General features: G+C 41.4%; 1 protein-coding gene across 3 annotated transcripts in view; it reads right to left on the reverse strand.

Moving 5' to 3' along the window:
• The window catches only part of PLXNA2 (plexin A2), a 398,388-nt gene that overhangs the window by 137,546 nt on the left and 241,510 nt on the right, over nt 1-19,332 (reverse strand). For 2 of the 3 annotated variants that reach the window (XM_028734447.2, XM_028734448.2), the window contains exons 8-9: nt 17,753-17,849; nt 14,203-14,317 (exon numbers count right to left, since the gene is read on the reverse strand). In XM_028734447.2, the coding sequence (XP_028590280.2) occupies nt 14,203-14,317; nt 17,753-17,849 (212 nt within the window). Of the gene's footprint in view, nt 1-14,202; nt 14,318-17,752; nt 17,850-19,332 lie in introns of those variants that run through there. The other variant, XR_013392973.1, reaches the window with a different exon arrangement.

Consider the following 19,332-nt stretch of genomic DNA (forward strand, 5'->3'; position numbering starts at 1 on the left):
GGCGAAAAATGTCACATCGGAACTGTAGTGAAAGTAAAGATTCAGACAGCATGTATGCTCCACTCCAGGGAGAAGAGAGTAACTGTAGGACCTTTCTCCTGTTTGACAGCTTCAGTGATTGCATTAATAAAGGCATCTAAGATGTGGAAGGATATGCTACAGGATGCAACATCACCAACTGCACAGGGCACTTGTGAGTACTGCATTGCTACTGGCCATTTTTACTGAATTTGTCAGATGAGTGAATGAAGTCACAGAACCTGTAGGGGCTTGTGCATAGCACTGGGTTTGCTTAGGAGAGACATACTGTATATTACGGAGAGCACTGTTGAGTGTTTCTATAGTGCTCTGCGATGGCTTGCTGCATATTGGGTTCTTCTTCTTTTTTTTTGCTTTATGGCGATTTGTTTTAAGGTTGCCGAATTCACACATGTATGTTATGCAAGGGCTTAGGTAAACAGAACTGATGTGCCAGGGTGTTAAAAGAAAGAAAGAAAGAAAGAAAGAAAGAAAGAAAGAAAGAAAGAAAGAAAGAAAGAAAGAAAGAAAGAAAGAATTCTGCATGCCATGAGAGACCATCTTCTCTATTCCCCTTTTTGACTTTCCAGTTAAAATAAACTGCTTGGCCACATGAATCATTATCCTTTTCATTGGCAACAGACAATAATACTTTAAAAGTTGATGTGATGTGCTGTCTGAAGGGGGATGCAAACAAATAACATACATCACTGGACCTTGTACGAATGTTGGGCATCTGTTCCAAAAGGATCCTAGCATATTATCCAGTTAGAAAATAAATAGAATTGTATCAAGTCCTGGGATAGCTCAGTCGGTAGAACATCAGACTCTTAATCTCAGGGGTGTGGGTTTGAGCCCCATGTTGGGCAAAAGCTTCCTGCATTGTAGGGGGTTGAACTAAATGACCCTTGGGTCCCTTCCAACTCTACAATTTTATGATTCTTTGAAATTGATGTCCCTCTGCTGACAAAAGTCTTATTGATTCACAGCAGCCTACCACCAGTGGAAGAGGGACTGAAGCAATCTTCATCAATTCCCTCTTTCCACTGCAACTCCCTTGTTCTGAAGGGTGCAATCCTTTGACACAGTTTGGCTTAGTATGTTGTCCAGACTCCGGCAAACCATGAGCCTGACTTTGAATGAAATGCTAAGACAAACCATGGCTTAGCTCACTGCAGTTCCACAGCCACAATCTCTTCTCTGGATCTCACACCCTCGGACATTGACATTAAACCATGATTTGAATTAGCAGCACATGCCAGCTGAGCCAATATGTTGCAAGTTTTCTAAAGAACGTAACAAGAAGATCATCATGGGGTATTTGAAAACATATTTTATCACAGTCACTAATGTTTGAGAATGACTTTCTAAGCAAAGAAGATTTGGAACCCAAGGGACAGGAACAAGCTTCTTATTTACAGGCTGTCTTCTCTCAAGCATCTTTGGAAGCATTAGCTAATTATGCACATTGATAAACACTAACAGAATTGGCATGTGATCTAAAACTCTGCTCTCCCTGTACATTGTGGATGGCTTCATTGATTTTGCTAACATAATTGCTAATTTAACTGGTTGAATCCAAATAATAATGTGATCCTTTGGAAACTTGGCATTAAAAAGCCAAAACCCAATAAAAGCCAAAGAATTTAGCTGCTGTAATCTCATATTCCTTTAAGAAATCCAACCGCTTATTGCATGTTGTTTTCTGGCCTTTGCTTTGCAAACAGACAAGCTCAGTTTTACCATGATGATTAAACATAACAAATAATTTAAAATGCAGTTCATGTCAGCCAATTTCTTTTGAGTAAATATGTCCCTTTGCACCTGCAACCTCAGCTTTATCTCATTTATGCCTTTGATTCTTGTCAATATTTTGCCCTAAAATGTGAGTCACCCTCTTGTGCTCCTTTCCCAAACACAGTGTTGGTAACTTCTCTTATCTTGTTGCAAATTTCTCCATTGCCAAGTTACTGAAACTCGACAGCCTACATTTTTTTTTAAATCAATCAGATTCACAGCAGGTTTTTTTTTTAAATAAAAAAACAAACAAACACAAAACAAAATGAAAACTCTTACACTACAGAACTGCAGGAGAAAGGACAAAATCATGGAAAGTGTATAGAAAAGCCCAATTTGTAAAAGGGAAGGATCCCAATATAATGAAGGTGTATGTGTGTACAAGTGAAACTGTATACAGTGGTACCTTGGTTCTCGAACTTAATCCATTCCAGGAGTCCGTTTGACTCCTGAAACCGCTCGAAAACCAAGGTGCAGCTTCCGAATGGCTGCAGGAACTTCCTGCACTCAAGCAGAAGCCGCAGAAGCAGTGTCGGAAGTTCGGCTTCTGAAAAACGTTCATAAACCAGAACACTTACTTTTGGGTTTGTGGCGTTCAGGAGTCAATTTTTTGACAACTAAGCCATTTGGGAACCAAGGTACCACTGTAGTGATCATTAGGAGATCACAGGAGCTCAGTCAAACACATAGTAGTAGGTTCGATGGCTCAAGTCTGACTTGGTATAAAGCAGAATCTTCTTTCCAGTGCAAGCAAACCCAGGCCATTCTGGCTGATATCCAACAAAGCTGTTACACAAGCAAATGAACTTTCCCTCCTAATCTGCTCCCAGTGTACTCCGCCTCCTCCTGCAAAAAAATATCTGCTTGGGGTTTCCCCCCAGCCCTCCAGGATAGATTGGAAGTGTTGTGAAGGGGTGGGCAGGGGGAGGAGAGAGAGGGAATGTTCCACTGCCAGTAAATTTTAAAATCTATTCCCCCCCCCCTTGAGGTTGAAATCCCTCTCCTTCAAAAAATAAAAAATACCACACACACAACAGAACTCTAGGCAATATGCAGCACAAATCTAATCAACAATAAATCATTTCCCTGACAAGCTCAGGAGAACTGGGAAAAGTTGATACTGGCTTCTTTATCCTTCTTTATAGGGAAAAAAGAGAGGAAAAATTCATTATGGAAACAAAGAGTATGACATTCTTTTTGTCACCTCTTGATGATAGCTAACAATGTAATTTGTTGACTGCTACTGGCTTAAGTTAACAGCCAGCCTAGGATAATGAAAATCAGATAATGAAAGTTCAGGGAACACAAAGTTCTTATTTTAATCCCCACCTGAAGCAGGTTTCTATCTGGGGAAATGAATAAATTTCATACGCAGAGGAAAAGTTCAGCAAAATAATTTCTACGAAATATATCTAAGATCTTGGCAGGAAAAAAAATAGATGAGCAGTCAATCAGACTACAAAGCTACAATTTGGAATGCATATTTTGTAGTGGTACATATAATCTCCATGGCGTCAGATCTATGGACAGGTTTTCCCGTATTTCTCTGGATGCCATCTACATAATATTCCAGAAATAACTGTTTTCTTTAAAGAAACCGTTGACGTATTTTTGCTACTCTTGGACCTTAATGAACAGCCCTCCCCCCCCCCCAATTGATCTAGGAAGCTGGCAATAAACACTGACCTCCCACTCTACATTGAGCAAGTGATATCTGGTTTTACGTCTGATCTCCTTCCCCTCCTATCTTGATATCTAGTCTTCTGAATCTGCTCTGATATGTTTTACACTTTTCTCTGAGGTTTCCTAAATGGCATTAATGGCAATTATGGTAAGTAGTCCAATAGCTGAAATTGCAAAGCATTTGGCACCACAGCTTAGCTCTTTGACAAGCTGCTTTATTTTATATGTCTCCATCCAATCTTTCTTTGAATGATTAATTAGGAACTGAGCTATGTTGCAAAAACACTGCCCTATGTATCAGCAAACTCAGCTCAAAATGATATATAAATAAACCTTGTAGCAGGACCTTGTAGCAGGAGCGGAGGAAGGGGGTGCGAGCCGGCCTGGGTGTCACCACTGAGTGACAAAATATTGGGCGGCACTCACCACAGGGCCTGCAGCGTGCAGGCTCTGCGCTTCCCAAATGGTTTGCCTACTGCCTCCCCCCCCCCCAGCTGTAGGGCGGCTGAGTGGGAGGAGGCAGGCAGACTCCAGAGGCCCCGTGGTGCACCCCGCCCCTATGGGCAGCTAGCGCTGCCCCTGGGCGCGCTGCCCCAGGCACCCGAGCGCCTTCCTCTGCCGCTGCCTTCTAGATTAGGTGGTTTGCTAAATTTGAGCTGCTAGGTATTTCTGAAGTCTTTTGAATGGAGCTTGCTAAAAAACGACGAGGTCAGCATTTCTACCAAGGCAAAACAATAAGCGCTTAAAGCTACATTTGAACCTTAAAGACTGACAGACATGGAGCATAAGAATTTTGTTTTCAGCATACCTCCAGGATTGCATTCTGAATTGATGTTTCTTTCTCTCCGAGGACATGAATCCCCCGCCACAAAACCCAAACAATGTTTTGGTAGACCACAAAAGAAAATTGCACTTCAATTGCACTGTGTGAAACTACATAAGACATTTCCCAAGAGGGATGTGCTGATGAGAACTAAATCAATGTTTTGGTTTCATGTATTACATTATTTAATTTTGCCCTAACATGAAAAAGGTAGTATAAACCCAATTTACATGATAGGAAATGTGTTAAAAGAAGAGATTTTTGCATTTCCAGAAATATGGTCTCTTCAAGAATTGCAATTCAACAAAACATGCCGTATATTTCATGCTAACGGCACATTCATGAATTAGATTACAAATTGCATGTGTTGTGAAGTGAAATGTTAATTAGCTCTGTTAAATGAGACAGATATTCAGGACGTTTAGGTTTTGTGCTGTACATCCTAGATCTCCAACCTATTTGCATTTGTGAGTACAATAGGAAATTTTAGAAAGTATCATTTGCACTGCCACAAAATGGCTGATGTAAAACTACAAGTCCTACCTAGTTTAATTGTACATACACACTTCCCTTGTTATAGAGAAGACTCTTTTTGGAATTACATGTTTTGTTCTAACACTATGTCTGATTAGCTCCAGAAAAATCTCACAATATCTGGACAATAGTTATAGAGAAGTTATGGCCCCAAAGCCTAGCAGTGAAGATGACACTAAGGAAAGGCTGCCATTCTACCAGCTAAGGAACCAGACTGGATCCATGGCTCTGAGTCTAATGCTGGTGATGAGGAAAGCACTGAACCTGGGAATGGCAGGCAGGTACTAGTGAACCAGATGTCATAGCATCAGGGCTGTCATAACACAGAACTGGAGCCAAGACCCTCACAGACACCTTCTCCTGGGGGAAGGGAACTGAGTGCCTCCTACAGGATCCTACCAGTCGAACAGCTGCAAGTGCACCAGGCAGTGGCGGCCCTCGGCATCTCAAATTGCAGTGGCGCCCTGTGCAACACCAGAATCTGGTGCCCCCATCTCTAACTTTCCATCGGATAGAATAGTTGCCATGCAAGCTGCGGCATTCCAGAAGCTCTATGCCCAGTGTGAACAAACTGGCCATACTCCGCTAGATCTGCCCTTGACAACTTACTTGCCATACTGCTTTGCCCCGTGGGCTCCTTTGCAGGATCAGTACTGGGTGATATGAATTCAACCTCAATCCCAGCCCCACATTGCAAAGGTTCTGCAGCCAGGGTAGGGACAGGATCTCTGCCTCCTGCACAAAGTGTATTCTATCCTTGGCACCTCAACAAACTCTCTCTTCTGTCTCTCTGCCATCCCACCCTACAATGTGTACACTTGCTCCCTTTCTTTGGGAGCAAAAGGGATTTCATGGACTTGGTGGGCCATGAACCCACATTCACAAGAAAGAACTTAGACATGACTTCAGTTCAGAAGTAGGGGATTTCTTGTTTCAGCAGAGTATGAAGCTACAAACCATCGAAACCCATAATGCACCTAGCTGGATTTTGAAGTCTTTCCATTTCAGCCACAGAGCTACAATCTGCCTTTCAATCTTGAAGAAATGTAAAACATGTTTTGGTGGTTCAGTTCTACCCAGGAAGGAAAAAGGAATGCTGAACAGAAAAACAACACAAAAATCGCAAATGCATGCACAGGTCTTTTCATGTACATGGTTCCATGTACTGCCTAATAAATAGAGGGAAACATGCACATGAAAAGCCTTGTGGATGCATTTGCGATTTTTGTGTTGTTTTTCTGTGTTGTTTAACATAAACATGTGCCCATGTTAATGTTTTGTTCATATGCAAAATCTATCAGCAAAAACTCATGAATAAGTCAGTTAACTCTTTATAAGACTCCAACCTCTAGTAAATAAATCTGGGCATTTAAAGATCAGGCAGATGCTTCAGTTTTTGTTGCTGCTGCTGACAATGACTATAATTACAAGAAACTTCAAAACAGGCTGAAAACACGATCAGGAATGGGGATTAGCCAGGTGATAATGTTACCTAAACATTTCCACTAAAACGAAACAGAACACACCTCCAGTTTAACCTTCCAGAGCCTGTGAATGTTCCACCTGCCTGATTCAGTGCCACCCCTGTTGGAAGCAACATTATCTGTACAAACTGAACACCAAAGCAGAATGGTGATGTTCAAATTTGGGAGAACAATTGAATTTATTTTCTCCTATCTTCCCACTGGGATGAGACTACGGGAAATATATAAATATATTCTCTGACATCTGAAGATTTCCCCCATTTAAACTATTTTATTACCATAAATCTCACCCAAGCACAGCTTTATGACAACTTTCTTTTTCTTACATAAATTGTTCATGTTATAGGGCTCATTTGAAAGTGACATCCAAGGTGAAGGTCCTTTCTTATAAGCCCTTTTCATCAGACAAATCCCTTGCTTTTATGGGTGCAGATATGTTCCATGTTCCTTTTCTTTTAATCTTAGTTAACTCCATTTCTCAAAATATTAATAAGAACAAGTATACACTAGTTTACACTAGTATACAAGTATTTAATGTTGTAGTGCATTTTTTTCAATCCCTGAAGAAAAGCAAATGGAAACTACATCCTAGAAGTCTTGTTTGACCACCTATGGATTGCTATGACAGTGGCCCAAGTTCATTTCTTCCAGTCTCCATTAAATGGCATGTCTGCTCTCTGCTTAAATGCAGATCTGTTAGCATCAAGGGTTTCCTTGATTCCAATGACTCTGTTACAATAAAATGATCCCCCCCCCCAAGTGCTATCACTGAAAACAATGTGGGGATCTTAGATTCAAGCTGGGTTCACTGCTGTTCAATTTATCAACAGAGATGGCAAGTCTCTAGGCCACACTCCAATCTCAAACTGCGTCTTCACTTGATGCTGAGCTTCATGTTAACTTTGAATTCATGGTGAGAATACACTGCTTCTATTTCCACTTTCCAAGCCAGTGTTTGTATATGCACAGTAGTCCACCTTCCCTACATTTTTATTTTTATTTCTCTGGTGTTTCTTTTGAGCTGTGGGAGAATCGCCTGAACAGAAGACATTCATAGGCAAAAAAATATAATTGGGTTGCTGCCCATGTGCAGGAATTAAATAACAACCCAGAAATTGGATGAAACATTAAGATATGCAGGATATCATTGCTATCCTATGTTGGGTCATAAAAGACTTGGATCCATTATTTGAAGGAATGCTTTTCCTTATATCACCCTGATGTCTTATAGTTCCATCAGGGACACGGGTGGCGCTGTAACCTAAACCACTGAGCCTCTTGGGTTTGTCAATCAGAAGGTTCACAGTTTGAATTCATGTGACATGGTAAGCTTCCGTTGCTTTGTCCCAGCTTCTGCCAACCTAGCAGTTTGAAAGCACACCAGTGCAAGTAGATAAATAGGTACTGCTGCGACGGGAAGGTAAACAACATTTCTGTGCGCTCTGGCACTCATCATGGTCCTCCGTGCACCAGTAACCGTTTAGTCATGTTGGCCACATGACTTGGAAAGCTGTCTGTGGACAAATGCCAGCTCCCTCGGTCTGAAAATTGAGACGAAAACTGCACCCCATTGTTGCCTTTGACTGGACTTAACAGTCCAGGGGTCCTTTACTTTACCTTACCTTACAGTCCCGCCACATAAGATAGAACCTTTTCTGTGGTGGTACATTGGCTGGGAAATTTCTTCCCCAAGTTATAGCTGCTGCTGACATTGCTTATTTTTGGGTGCTGCCTAAAATATATATTTTCACCAAGGCTTTTGTAAGGAGCTGTTTAGTTAGTTCAATTATGCGTTAATATTTATCCTAATGTCTCTATATAATAAAAAATGTTAATGTCATTACACAAGCCGCCATTGGAGGTTTTGGAGTGCCTCAACACAATCCTGGATTTGCATGAAATCAGGGTTGGAGAGAAGGCAAAAGACAAGGCAGCTCGCACAACAGCAGTGGCCATGGCTTGGGAGCAGGAAGGGATGGACAATGAGAGGGGGGAGTGGTTTAAAACAATGGCAGAAGTTTAAAAGTCAGTAAAAGAGGGAGCTGAGAGGGAAATGGTGGATTTAAACAAAGTCAGAGGTTTGAGTAAAATACTATGGGATTTTTGATGGCTCTGCATCCTTTATCTCTTACATGAAGTAGCTGGAATGGAAGAGGGAGATTTGAGTACAGCAAATAGAGAAGAACACTGAAAAGGGAAAAAAAATTGGCTGCTTCAAACAATGGCAGAAATTTGAGTAAAGTGAGGGTGCAGCAACACTGAGAAGAAAATAGGGGGTGTTAAATTTTCTCTTGTGGCTATTTTATATTGCCATTTGTTCTTAAATTCTTCAACTTTATATTGTAAGCTGCCTTGCGGATGCTTGATGGAAAGGTAGGATAGAAATATTTCTGTCAACAAATATTGTGACAACTGATTCACACAAGGTGAATTATACTGTTGTCAGTGAATCCCTCAGACAAATTATGTATTTCGCTTCCTTGATGCCATGGCGGGTTGGTTTGCACAGGCATAAGTGCACTGTTGTTTAACTGTGCTAAAGATTAATTCTGCCAAAGTGCAAACAGTAAAAGAAGCCAAGCAGTGCAAATTTACTTGAGTGATTGTAAACTATAGTTCTGCCTCCGAGCATTAACAGGGAACAAAGTGGTGAAACATGAAAGTGCCACTTTTTCAGTCATTTTGCAAAGTATAACCTTACTTTAAAGGCTTCAGGTTGCCTTTACACTGGCACAAACAAGCAATTGCTATCAACATGTCATGGTTCTTACCATTGGTTAACATCTGACAAAGGGTATGATTTTAACCTTTCAAAACAGATGTGTTAACTAATGCATTAAAATGGTTGTGGAGGCAGGATGCTGCACTTACATCCTGATACTGAGCTGCAGTTGGCAAGTATCCATGTGGGAGACTGTGCATATACTTCTTTCTTTGACAGAAACTAGTTTGATTGAAATATTATCATTTTTGCTTTGCTTCCAAAGGGCAATGCATCTTCTGTTAACAACGTCTATTTGTGTGTGAATATTCTGCTGATATATTAAGGCAGATGTAAGAACAGCTTTGCTAACAGGATGGTGCTGAAAATAGAAACCTTACAGAGGACCCCCCCCCCCATATTACTATCTACAAAGTGGCTTTTGCAACAGAATAACTGGATTACACTTTTGTTCTAACAAACAGCATTTTATTTTCTTCAGAGAGACTAAGCAAATTAGACTGCTAAGCTAGTTGGGTCAGTGTAAGCGCATAAGCATGTGGAGCAAGGAGGAACAGTGTTTCATTTGTGTCAACATGGCTATGCTGAGCAACGAGGAACAGCATAACAGCATAGTTTGCTCAACATAAGCTAACTAAAGAGTGCTTAACAGAAGTTCTGCCAGCTATAAAGGACAGGCAGGAAGTGACAGGCAGAATTTCCAGGCACCTTGGTTCCCCCAAACTAGGTCCTAGAAATATATTTTTAATAGGTAACAAAAATTAGCATGCTTCTGCAACCCTCAGGCCGCAGACAGTGAGAATGGGACCTTACTATTCTTCTACTCTAGTATTAAGCACAGGAGCCCCTCAGGGATGTGTGCTAAGTCCCTTTCTCTATTCCCTGTACACATTTGATTGCACCCCACTGTATAAGTCCAATACAATCATCAAATTTGCGGATGATACAACATTGGTGGGGCTCATTAGTGAGAACGATGAGACTGCTTATAGGAAAGAAGTACAGGGGTTAATTCAATGGTGTAAAGAAAACAATCTTATGCTTAACACCAAAAAAACCAAAGAACTCATAATTGACTTTAGGAGAAAGAAAAGTGTATTTTTACCATTGCACATAAATGGCGAGGAGGTGGAGAGGGTTGGTAGTTTTAAATACCTGGGCATTTATATCTCTGAGGACCTCTCATGGACTGCAAATATTAATATGGTTGTGAGGAAGGTGCAGGGGAGGTTGTATTTCCTGAGAATGCTCAGGGGACTGAATCTATCTCAGCACCTACTTCTGTCCTATTATCACAGTACCATCGAGAGTGTCTTAACCTATAGTATATTATCGTGGTATGGGAGCAGCTCTGAAACGGATAAAAAAGCTTTACAGAGAATAACTAAAATTGCCCAGAATGTTATTGGGCTCCAACTACCAACCCTGGATGAGATCTTCATGTCTCGCACTTTGAAGAAGTCACACAATATCCTGAGAGATCCCACCCATCCTGCTCACAACTTCTTCGAACTGTTGCCTTCAGGCAGAAGATATAGGACAATGAAAACACGAACCACACGCCTTCTGAATAGTTTCTATCCAAGAGCCCTGATTGCACTAAATAATGATCTCAGGGCCAGTTGCAAGGAATAGCAAGCAGGGAGTAGGAAGGAATGAGACAGGTTTTAGGTTATGTTATGCCTTTAATAGGTTATGTTATATTCTGGATTATGTTATGTTTTTATAGATTATGTCTGAATAGGATGAGAGTGTTGGAGATACGTGCAAATGTGTATGTGAACCCGGTCTTTGGGTGGGTGTTTGATTTTCGTTGTTGTGTATACTGTGTATATACGGACAATGACAATAAATTTATCTATCTATCTATCTATCTATCTATCTATCTATCTATCTATCTATCTATCTACCTCAGGACTTTCCACACTGACAGACTTTTAGGATACTTTAGCACAATGTGAAAATGGCCCTTTGGAATGTCTTGCTCAAAACCATGAAGAGGTTTTGCAATAGCAATTAGAAAAGACACAGAGTCAGAATCCCCCCTGGATTTGGATTTCCAGCTGTGCCACTCATTCGCTTCCTTTTCCTGGTCTAGACAAATCCTGTTTCTCTCCCTCACTCCCTCCCACTGGGGATAGTAAGAGCAACCTACAAAAGAGGGGAACTTTGACATCACTGCCTTCAAAGTGCAGAAACTGAATTCCAAAGTTGAGCAAAGGGAATGCAGGCAACCTCACCAGATAGGAAGGAAAATCCATCCTCACTAGAGCACAGGAAAAATAAAAGATAACAGCTCCCTCTTGCCAGTTTGGAAAGATGCTTCTTCCTTTTGTATCAAGCTATTTAAAGCTTTGTCTCCAGAGTTGAGAACCCCTCGAGTGTCTTCTCTCACTTCTGATGAAACACTTAAAAGTTCAAACAGTATAAGCCACCTGGTGTCACTTTTGGTTACAGGCAGAAGCGAGGCAGTGGCGGCTTCCAATCATGTATGCCTGTCTGTTGCCAAGCCCTGCTCATGTATATACATATATTATGTCTAGTTTTATATTACCTATTTCCTGGCATCTTCTCTAACCTGGAAGGCACACATGTTGTTTCAGCTTGATGCTTTTTTGTTGATGCAGCATGGAGCATCATTACTTGATAAGAAGAAAGGAAACTTGATGGTCCCTTTTATTGCTGAACATTTTTTCCCTCTTCAATCTCATTTCCTTGCTGGTCAGACTCCGTCTTTATGAGGCTGAATGACAACCACTTATTCCTGTTTGCAATGTCAAATATATGTGAGGTTTTCAACCAAAATGTAGACACTCTCCACCTCCAATGTTTTAAAAATGCTGATGGCTTAATGTTCTTAATGTCAGAAGGAAAATGAAAGTGTTCCCTTGATCTCATGGGTAGTATCCTGTCCCTCATTCCTCCCTCAAAATACTCACTCTTCTCAGCTAGAAGGGTATAGCACTTCTTCAGCACAGCCCTCAAATAATCTCCATCCATAACAAGACCTGAACATCATTACTCTAATAACAAGACCTACAAAACGAGCCCTTTCAGGTTCAACTGCTTTCGGCCAGAGAATGACCAACAACTCAAAAGGTCATGCAGCTGCCAAATCTCAATGAGACGCTTTTCCTAATAAACAGAACAACCTGTGAATCTCAGGTCCAGCATCAGGACCTGACATCGTTTGGCAGCTGATAGGGCCTCAGATCTCTAGCAAAACTCAACACTAATGCTTAGACCCTCTCAGTATGTCGGGATTAAGGGATAAACTAGGAAGTAGAACTGAAGAGTAAACCAGAAGTCAGGACTGAAGAGCAACTAAATAATAAAGGAACAATCAAATCCTCAGGAAGATCTTGTTGCTTGGGAAAAACTAATGGGAATAAGAAGGTGCCTCAGGTCTTCCTGTCCAGGAGGTTCCACTAGTCAGCTTTGGCGGGATCAGTCTTGGGGCAGAGTATACTAAACTACCTTAGGCAGATGCTGCAATGAGAAGTTCAGTAGCCTGCCATGTGGGGCAGCTGCACAGAGACCCAAAGGTTAAGCCTGGCAGCTCTTAAAACTGTTAGCAATCATAAGTCATCACTGCCTTTAAAAAGAATCTTGTATTTATCATGCTTTAATTTTCACTCTTTCTCAGCAACCTCAGAAACCTGTTAGGCAGAAAGCTGGGACAGATAGACAGATGATAGACAGAGTGTGTTCCCACCATATTGCTAGCAAACAGATGAGAGGGGAGCTTCCTCTTAGAGCAGAACATGCTTGGTTGAGCTGGTGTGCCTGGGTATGCTATTCCCTGCAGCAAGGATAGCCACCTGGCTGCACTCTTTCTCTTGCCCTTTACTCAGCCCCTTGTTAGGGGCAAAGGATGCTGCCTTATATGGGGTCAGGCCATTGATATTGACTAGAAGGGGCTCTTCAAGGACCCAGTCCTACCTGGAAATGCCAGAGATGGAACCAGGGACCTTCTGCATGCAAAGCAGAGGCTCAGCCACTCAGCTATGGCCCTTCCCTATAAATGTGGGAGCAGACCTTCAAACCTGTGCTTTAGGGTGTTCATGTTTGCGATTACCTAGTTTCAGCCTAGAGACAAACAGCAGATATCCATAACATGAATCCACACCCCTACAGTCGTACCATGGGTCCCAAATGCCTTGGTACTCAGACATTTTGGCTCCCGAACGCCGCAAGCCCAGAAGTGAGTGTTCTGGTTTGTGAACGTTCTTTGGAACCCTAACATCTTATGGGGCTTCTGTGGCTTCCAATTGGCTGCAGGAGCTTTCTGAAGCAAATCAGAAGCCGCGCTTTGGTTTCCGAATGTTTTGGAAGTCGAACGGACTTCCGGAACGGATTCCATTCGACTTCCAAGCTACGAGTGTATTCACAAGTATGTTTATATTTACAGATAGGTTAGTACATTTGGGTTAACATCAATCACAATTCAAGTAAAAACATTGATAAGAAACAATGTATCTAAAATTTCTCTCCATCATCCAGAGAAGATGAAGCATTCAACAGTTTTACCTTCTCTCTAAACTACTCTGCACCAATTACTCTGTAAAGCCTGTTTTTGCCAGTTCTGTGACTGAGCTATCATGTCAGAAGTACACATTGTAAACATATATGCACTGCATGGTTGTGACAATTCATGTAAAGTGGTGGAATCCTGCCAGCTATGAATGTATAAACCCCATTTATTTCTGAGATTTATGCTTGAATAAGCAGATGGTACATTGCCGCCTAAAGTTAAAGAACCCAATTTTTGCTAGAATAGAAGATGATAGGGATCATTATCTTTTGCATCAATCAAATAGGTGCTATTTACCATCCTTCCAATAGAGAGAATTTTTCACAAGCCTTCTGCTTATAAATATACATCCATCTTTGACTTGAGTCATGCTATGCACCTGAGTAGTCCCGCACCTTCCATTTACTTTTAGCCCGCCTACCCCTGGTGCTAAAATGAGCTCATCAACCAAACTACTCACCTTTACTTTTCACCTTGGGAAATCTTGAGACTTTTTTTCAGGGGTGGGGATGGAAGGAGGGGGGAAAGAGTCAGGCACCATCATGAAGATAACATCTAAGATCAGCACTCAAAGGTGCTGCCTAGTCTTTAAATTCAGTATTCATACCTCAGAGACATTGATCCTCCCCTCTTGAAACGAACACGTTGTGGGGTCATGAGTGCAGAGGTTTCGATATTTACACCAGTGGCAACGAAAAGCACTGTTCACACAAGACAGGCACCTGCCAAGAAAGGAATAAAGGACCTCTAGGTTTCAGTCTGGGCAAATGTGTTTATTATTGACAAATGTATAATTATTACCGAAGAGCCAGTTAATGATACTATTGACATATCAACAAAATTTATGGATGATAGAAAGCTCATTAAACATTTACACATTTGGTTAACATAATTAACCCTTAAATATGATTTACTAGGTGAATATTTATTACATTCTTGTGTCCATGATATTGCCAGTTTTGTGCCTTTTTCATTTTTAATGTCAGCCTTGACTGCCAAATGTCTTTCTTCCTTGCTTCTAGCAAGTGTCAAAATTTAAAATCAACAGATGGGCAGTGGGATTGCAGAATAATGTGAAATTATCTAAATAAAACTTAAGAATTAAGAAAAATTAATGTTTCTGCACTGCAGGCCTATGCTGACAGGCCTATGCCAATGATAGGACGCAATAGCAATACAGTGGTAGCTCAGTTTAAGAACAGTTCTGTTTACGAACAATTCGGTTTACAAACTCCACAAAACCGGAAGCAGTGTCCCAGTTTGCAAACTTTACCTCAGTCTAAGAACCGAATCCGAACAGTGGAAGGGCACCGGCAGTGGGAGGCCTCATTAGGGAAAGCGCACCTCGGTTTAAGAACAGTTTCGGTTTAAGAATGGACTTCCGGAACAGATTAAGTTCATAAACCAAGGTACCACTGTACTTAGCATTTATATTGCACTTTCTAAGTGTTCAAAGTGCTTCACATACATAATCTCAGTAAACATTACAACAACCCAGTAAGGTAGGTTAGTATTATTATCTCCATATTGCAGTGCAGGACTGAATCAGAGGGAATAGAGAATTGTCTAAGGCATCCTAGTGTGTTCAACCTCTGATCCATGACTACTGGTTTTGTATGGTAAATTGCAATTTCAAGGCTAGCCTTCATGTGATAGCTACCGCTGCACGTAGAAAAAGGAAAACCATGCCGAAATAATTTGAGTCAAATTATTTTTGGCCCACAATGACTATCTTCCCTTCCCTTAACTTTGAAGAGCTTAGGTTTGCATAACTCAGCTGGTCAATGCAAAATTAAAAGTGGTCAATTTCACTGTTTGTGTACTGAGGGTTTTTCTCTGTGGTTGTAGTATCAGAGCTGAAAGTTTACAATGTGGCCAAATGGTTTGGAATACAATTAAGTATTCACACAGAGGAAAAAATAATTCTGTCCCAGGTCTCTGCTGGTGGCAGATTGGTATAAATTTGCCTTCTGTCTTGAGAGTTACAGGTTTCATGTAGCTCCATATGGGCATTGTGCTGGCAAGCCACTTACCTGGAAAGTTTCTGTCTATAACTGGTATGTGACAGCACGAGCAATAGTTTAATGCCATCTAGTGGGTCAGCTAGAGCTCAAGCAAAGATAACTATGATTGCTTCAGAATCTGCCCAGGGCTTTGGTTAGCCTCTGCAATGCATGCAATTTTTCTTTGCCTGTCACTGAGATGGTGTTTTTATCCAATTTTTGCCTTGGGATATTTTGAGAGCAGCTGCTCCCAAAGGGACAAACTTCTAAACAGCATTTGAATCATGAGCATTTCTGCTTCTAGCACACAGAAGAGCCATTTCTTCTATTTCTAATAATAAACAACGTGGGAGAAAAGGGAGAAGTTTATATTTTCAGAGGCCAACAGCATCTGTGTGATGTAAGAGTTCAATTCCTCATGCTAATTTCCCCATTTCATGGCACTGAATCCTTTGGTTCTGTTTTCCCATAGCAAGCAATGGCAATGGAACAGACAATCAGAGGTTGTTTCTTTTAGGCCAGTATGGACAGGCAGATATTTTTAATGTCAGCATGATCTATTAGTCTCTATGTTACCACTGAGAAAACTAATCTAATCTAAAAAGCTAATATGAGTTATGAGGAATTTTACCACCTCACAAACAGAAGATACTTCAATGCCAAACTAGAGAGTGTGGGCAGCTCCCTTCACCCCACCCCTTACTGTGCTAAAACACACATTAACCATCTTCTTCCATCTTATATTCTCAATTGTAATTGCCTTTTGATTCCTCTGTAATGACCTTAATAGCTAAGGAAGCTTATTCTAATCATACAAATGCAAATCTGAGTGGGGTAGGAATATTAAGCAGTATGAGCATATTTAATTACTCATTTATTTGACCCATTTCTCTCCCCCTTTCTCAGATTGGCAGGGATCTGTGTGGCGCCTGCTCTTCAGCTCCCATTTGCAGGATCTAAATGCAGCTTTCTTCACTTAGCATATCAGTACTAAGATGAAGCGTTGGCTATTCCCATTGTCAAACATGAACATATCTGTTTCCAGTCCCAGCAGCTCCATTAGGGCAAATGGGGCTCTGCCTCACTAACCTCAGTGTGTTGTCAGCCATCCCTTACTTGCCTGCCTTCTCACTTACAACCACTGGCTGTCAGCTTCCTTTTCCTTAGTCTCAGTGATGCCCTAGGAGAATGGGGGCAAAACTCTGCTTGCCATTGGCTCTTTCTCTACCTGCTGTTGGCCTCTTTGCCTTCCACTGGACCAGTTTGGAATTTCAGTTTGGATTTCCCCCCTCATGACTCCCACCTCTCTCCTAGTTTAGGACAGCTATTGTTTCATAGAATTCCTGCTTCCCTGCCAGCTTGACCACTTCCCCAACTCTTAGTTATGCTAAGTTTATGGCATCACTTTGGATGCCTGGATGACAAGCTTAGCTTGCTCGATTATCACTGGTGAGCAGTCATTCTGATGAACCGCTCACCTCTTTTGGGGAGAGATGGATTAACATCAAGCTTGTGGGTTACAGTAATTAAGGAAAGCAAAACTTGGGTTCAGGATCTTCAAAACCAACAGCTAGTATATAAGGGCTTAACGTGAGACATATCAATAGTTGCACAAGCACAATACCACAAAATTTGATTTATTGGTTTTATTTATTTTGTCTGTTTATAGAACCCCCTCCCTCACAAAAATGCTTGAGGCAGCTTATAATGATTTACACCTTCATGCTATGAGAATGTTATATTGGCCTGTCATTAGTATCTAATCATTTCTATACTTCCATTAGTGACAAGATAATCAAGTTGTGCTTATAATATATGGGTGCAACTAAAAATAAATAAATAGTTTTCCTGACACACTCGAGAAATAATTGTTCTGCCTAGTGTAGATGGTGGTGGATATTGTTGCCAGGGCACCTTTATCCATCTTATCTTGGTCTTCAAGTCTAATGTTTGACACAGGCTGCAATCCTATACTCACCTACCTAGGAGTAAGCCCCACAGAACCCAATGGGGCTTGTTTCTGAATAGATACAGATATAGGTCTGCACAGACAGACTTTTCCTGTGCTGAGAAACCTTTATAGTACAGATCTAGAATTATTGCTAAAGCCTTCAGGTTCTGATAGATAAGGAAGAACAAGAAAGGGTGTCTTACAGCTGGTGGGCACTGCAGTTGTAGAACTTGAACTCTGTGCTGACAAACATCTTTCCTGTCTCTCTCGATTTCAGAAGCAGCTCTATCCCAAACCAATCTGGAGAAAGAAAGAGTAGATAATTGAAACATAATGATATAATATTTCAGATTCCTCATATATCATTCAGTATCTTTGGGGCATCTTTCCTCCATCTTCCTGGACTTGAGCTGCAAGCAAGTTTGCTTCCCCACAAATCCAGTGAGATCCTTGCAACTTTTTCTTTCTAACTTGGATGTGGCAAACATAATTCAGAGCTTCAAAGCCAAACAGAAGGCTTTTATCTTCAGCTGTGACAGTGTGCAGTGACCTGCCTCCTGCTCTAAGAGGATACTGGGTCACATCCCACTGGTGCTTTAGCACTGGATCCCTAATGCCTTCCAGATACTGGTAAATGGCATTCTTCTGAACTATAAAACCTTAAAATGACCGAACTGTGCATACCTAAGAAACCACTTCTTCTCTTGTGTCCTGTCACCATCTCTCAAGGCCTGATGCTCACATGGGAAGGGCTGTGGCTCAGTGGTAGAGCATCTGTGTTGCATGCAGTGGGTCTAGGTTTAATCCCTGGCATTTCCAGAAAGGATGGGGGATGTGGGGGTTTTTTTGTCTGAAACCCTGGAGTGCCACCGATAGTCAGTGGGGACAATACTGAACTAGATGGACCAATGATCTGACTTGGTATAAGGCAGCCTTCCTATCCACTAGGGCTATGTGAGAAGCAGAGGGCCATAAGAATACTAGGCTGCACCTTTTCTACATGATACCTCAGTTTCCCCAGGATAATGCTGACAAGACAGGTTGCACTGCTGCATGGTCCAGTGGCTTCTCATGTTATCCCAATGGTGTAAGAAGTGCCATTGATGCTGAAACTCCCACAACATTGGGATAACACAAATACCGTGCCTAAGATTGACAGGTCATGCTTTCCTGATTATTTCACCTATGTTCCAGGTACTTAGTATATGAACAAAGGTGTGCATAATGCTTCCAATACTTTATGGAAATGTATTCCTCTGATGGCTCCAAAGTCAGCATTAAAGGGGGAGGAGATGAAATCATCAGAAAAATGAATATGCTAGTTGAACTGCAACAGGAGTTTGTGCTGAGCCCTGTTCAGAACTTTCAGGGCTGCCTGGATTTATGTGCATATTCATTAAGTGTTTTCTGCATATAAAACAGATAAGAAGAAAGTATGGATATTTGGAAATCAGCCAATGAGAAAACAAGTTTGAAACAATGAGCTGTTTGGTAACTGTGTATGTCAGAGAGAGTTTGACAGCCATGGCATTAGCAAAGCAACAGCCCAAAAATTAGAAGACTTCTCCACCCACTCATGGTGACTGAGTCATACTTCAGAGTGTGAGTAACACCCACACTACCTCCTTTCTGGCCCGCCTCAGATTACAAAAGACTGAGACCCCTAATGATGCAGAGCCCAGAAAGCAGATGGCTTGGAGACTGACTTTTAAATTTGTGTGGTACATAAATTTGGGTAGAATTACACTACTGGGAAGCCAGGTTTGTGGATGATATCCCTTTC

This window comes from Podarcis muralis, chromosome 5 (genome assembly GCF_964188315.1).
Source record: "Podarcis muralis chromosome 5, rPodMur119.hap1.1, whole genome shotgun sequence".
In the NCBI taxonomy this organism is placed as follows: Eukaryota; Metazoa; Chordata; class Lepidosauria; order Squamata; family Lacertidae; genus Podarcis; species Podarcis muralis.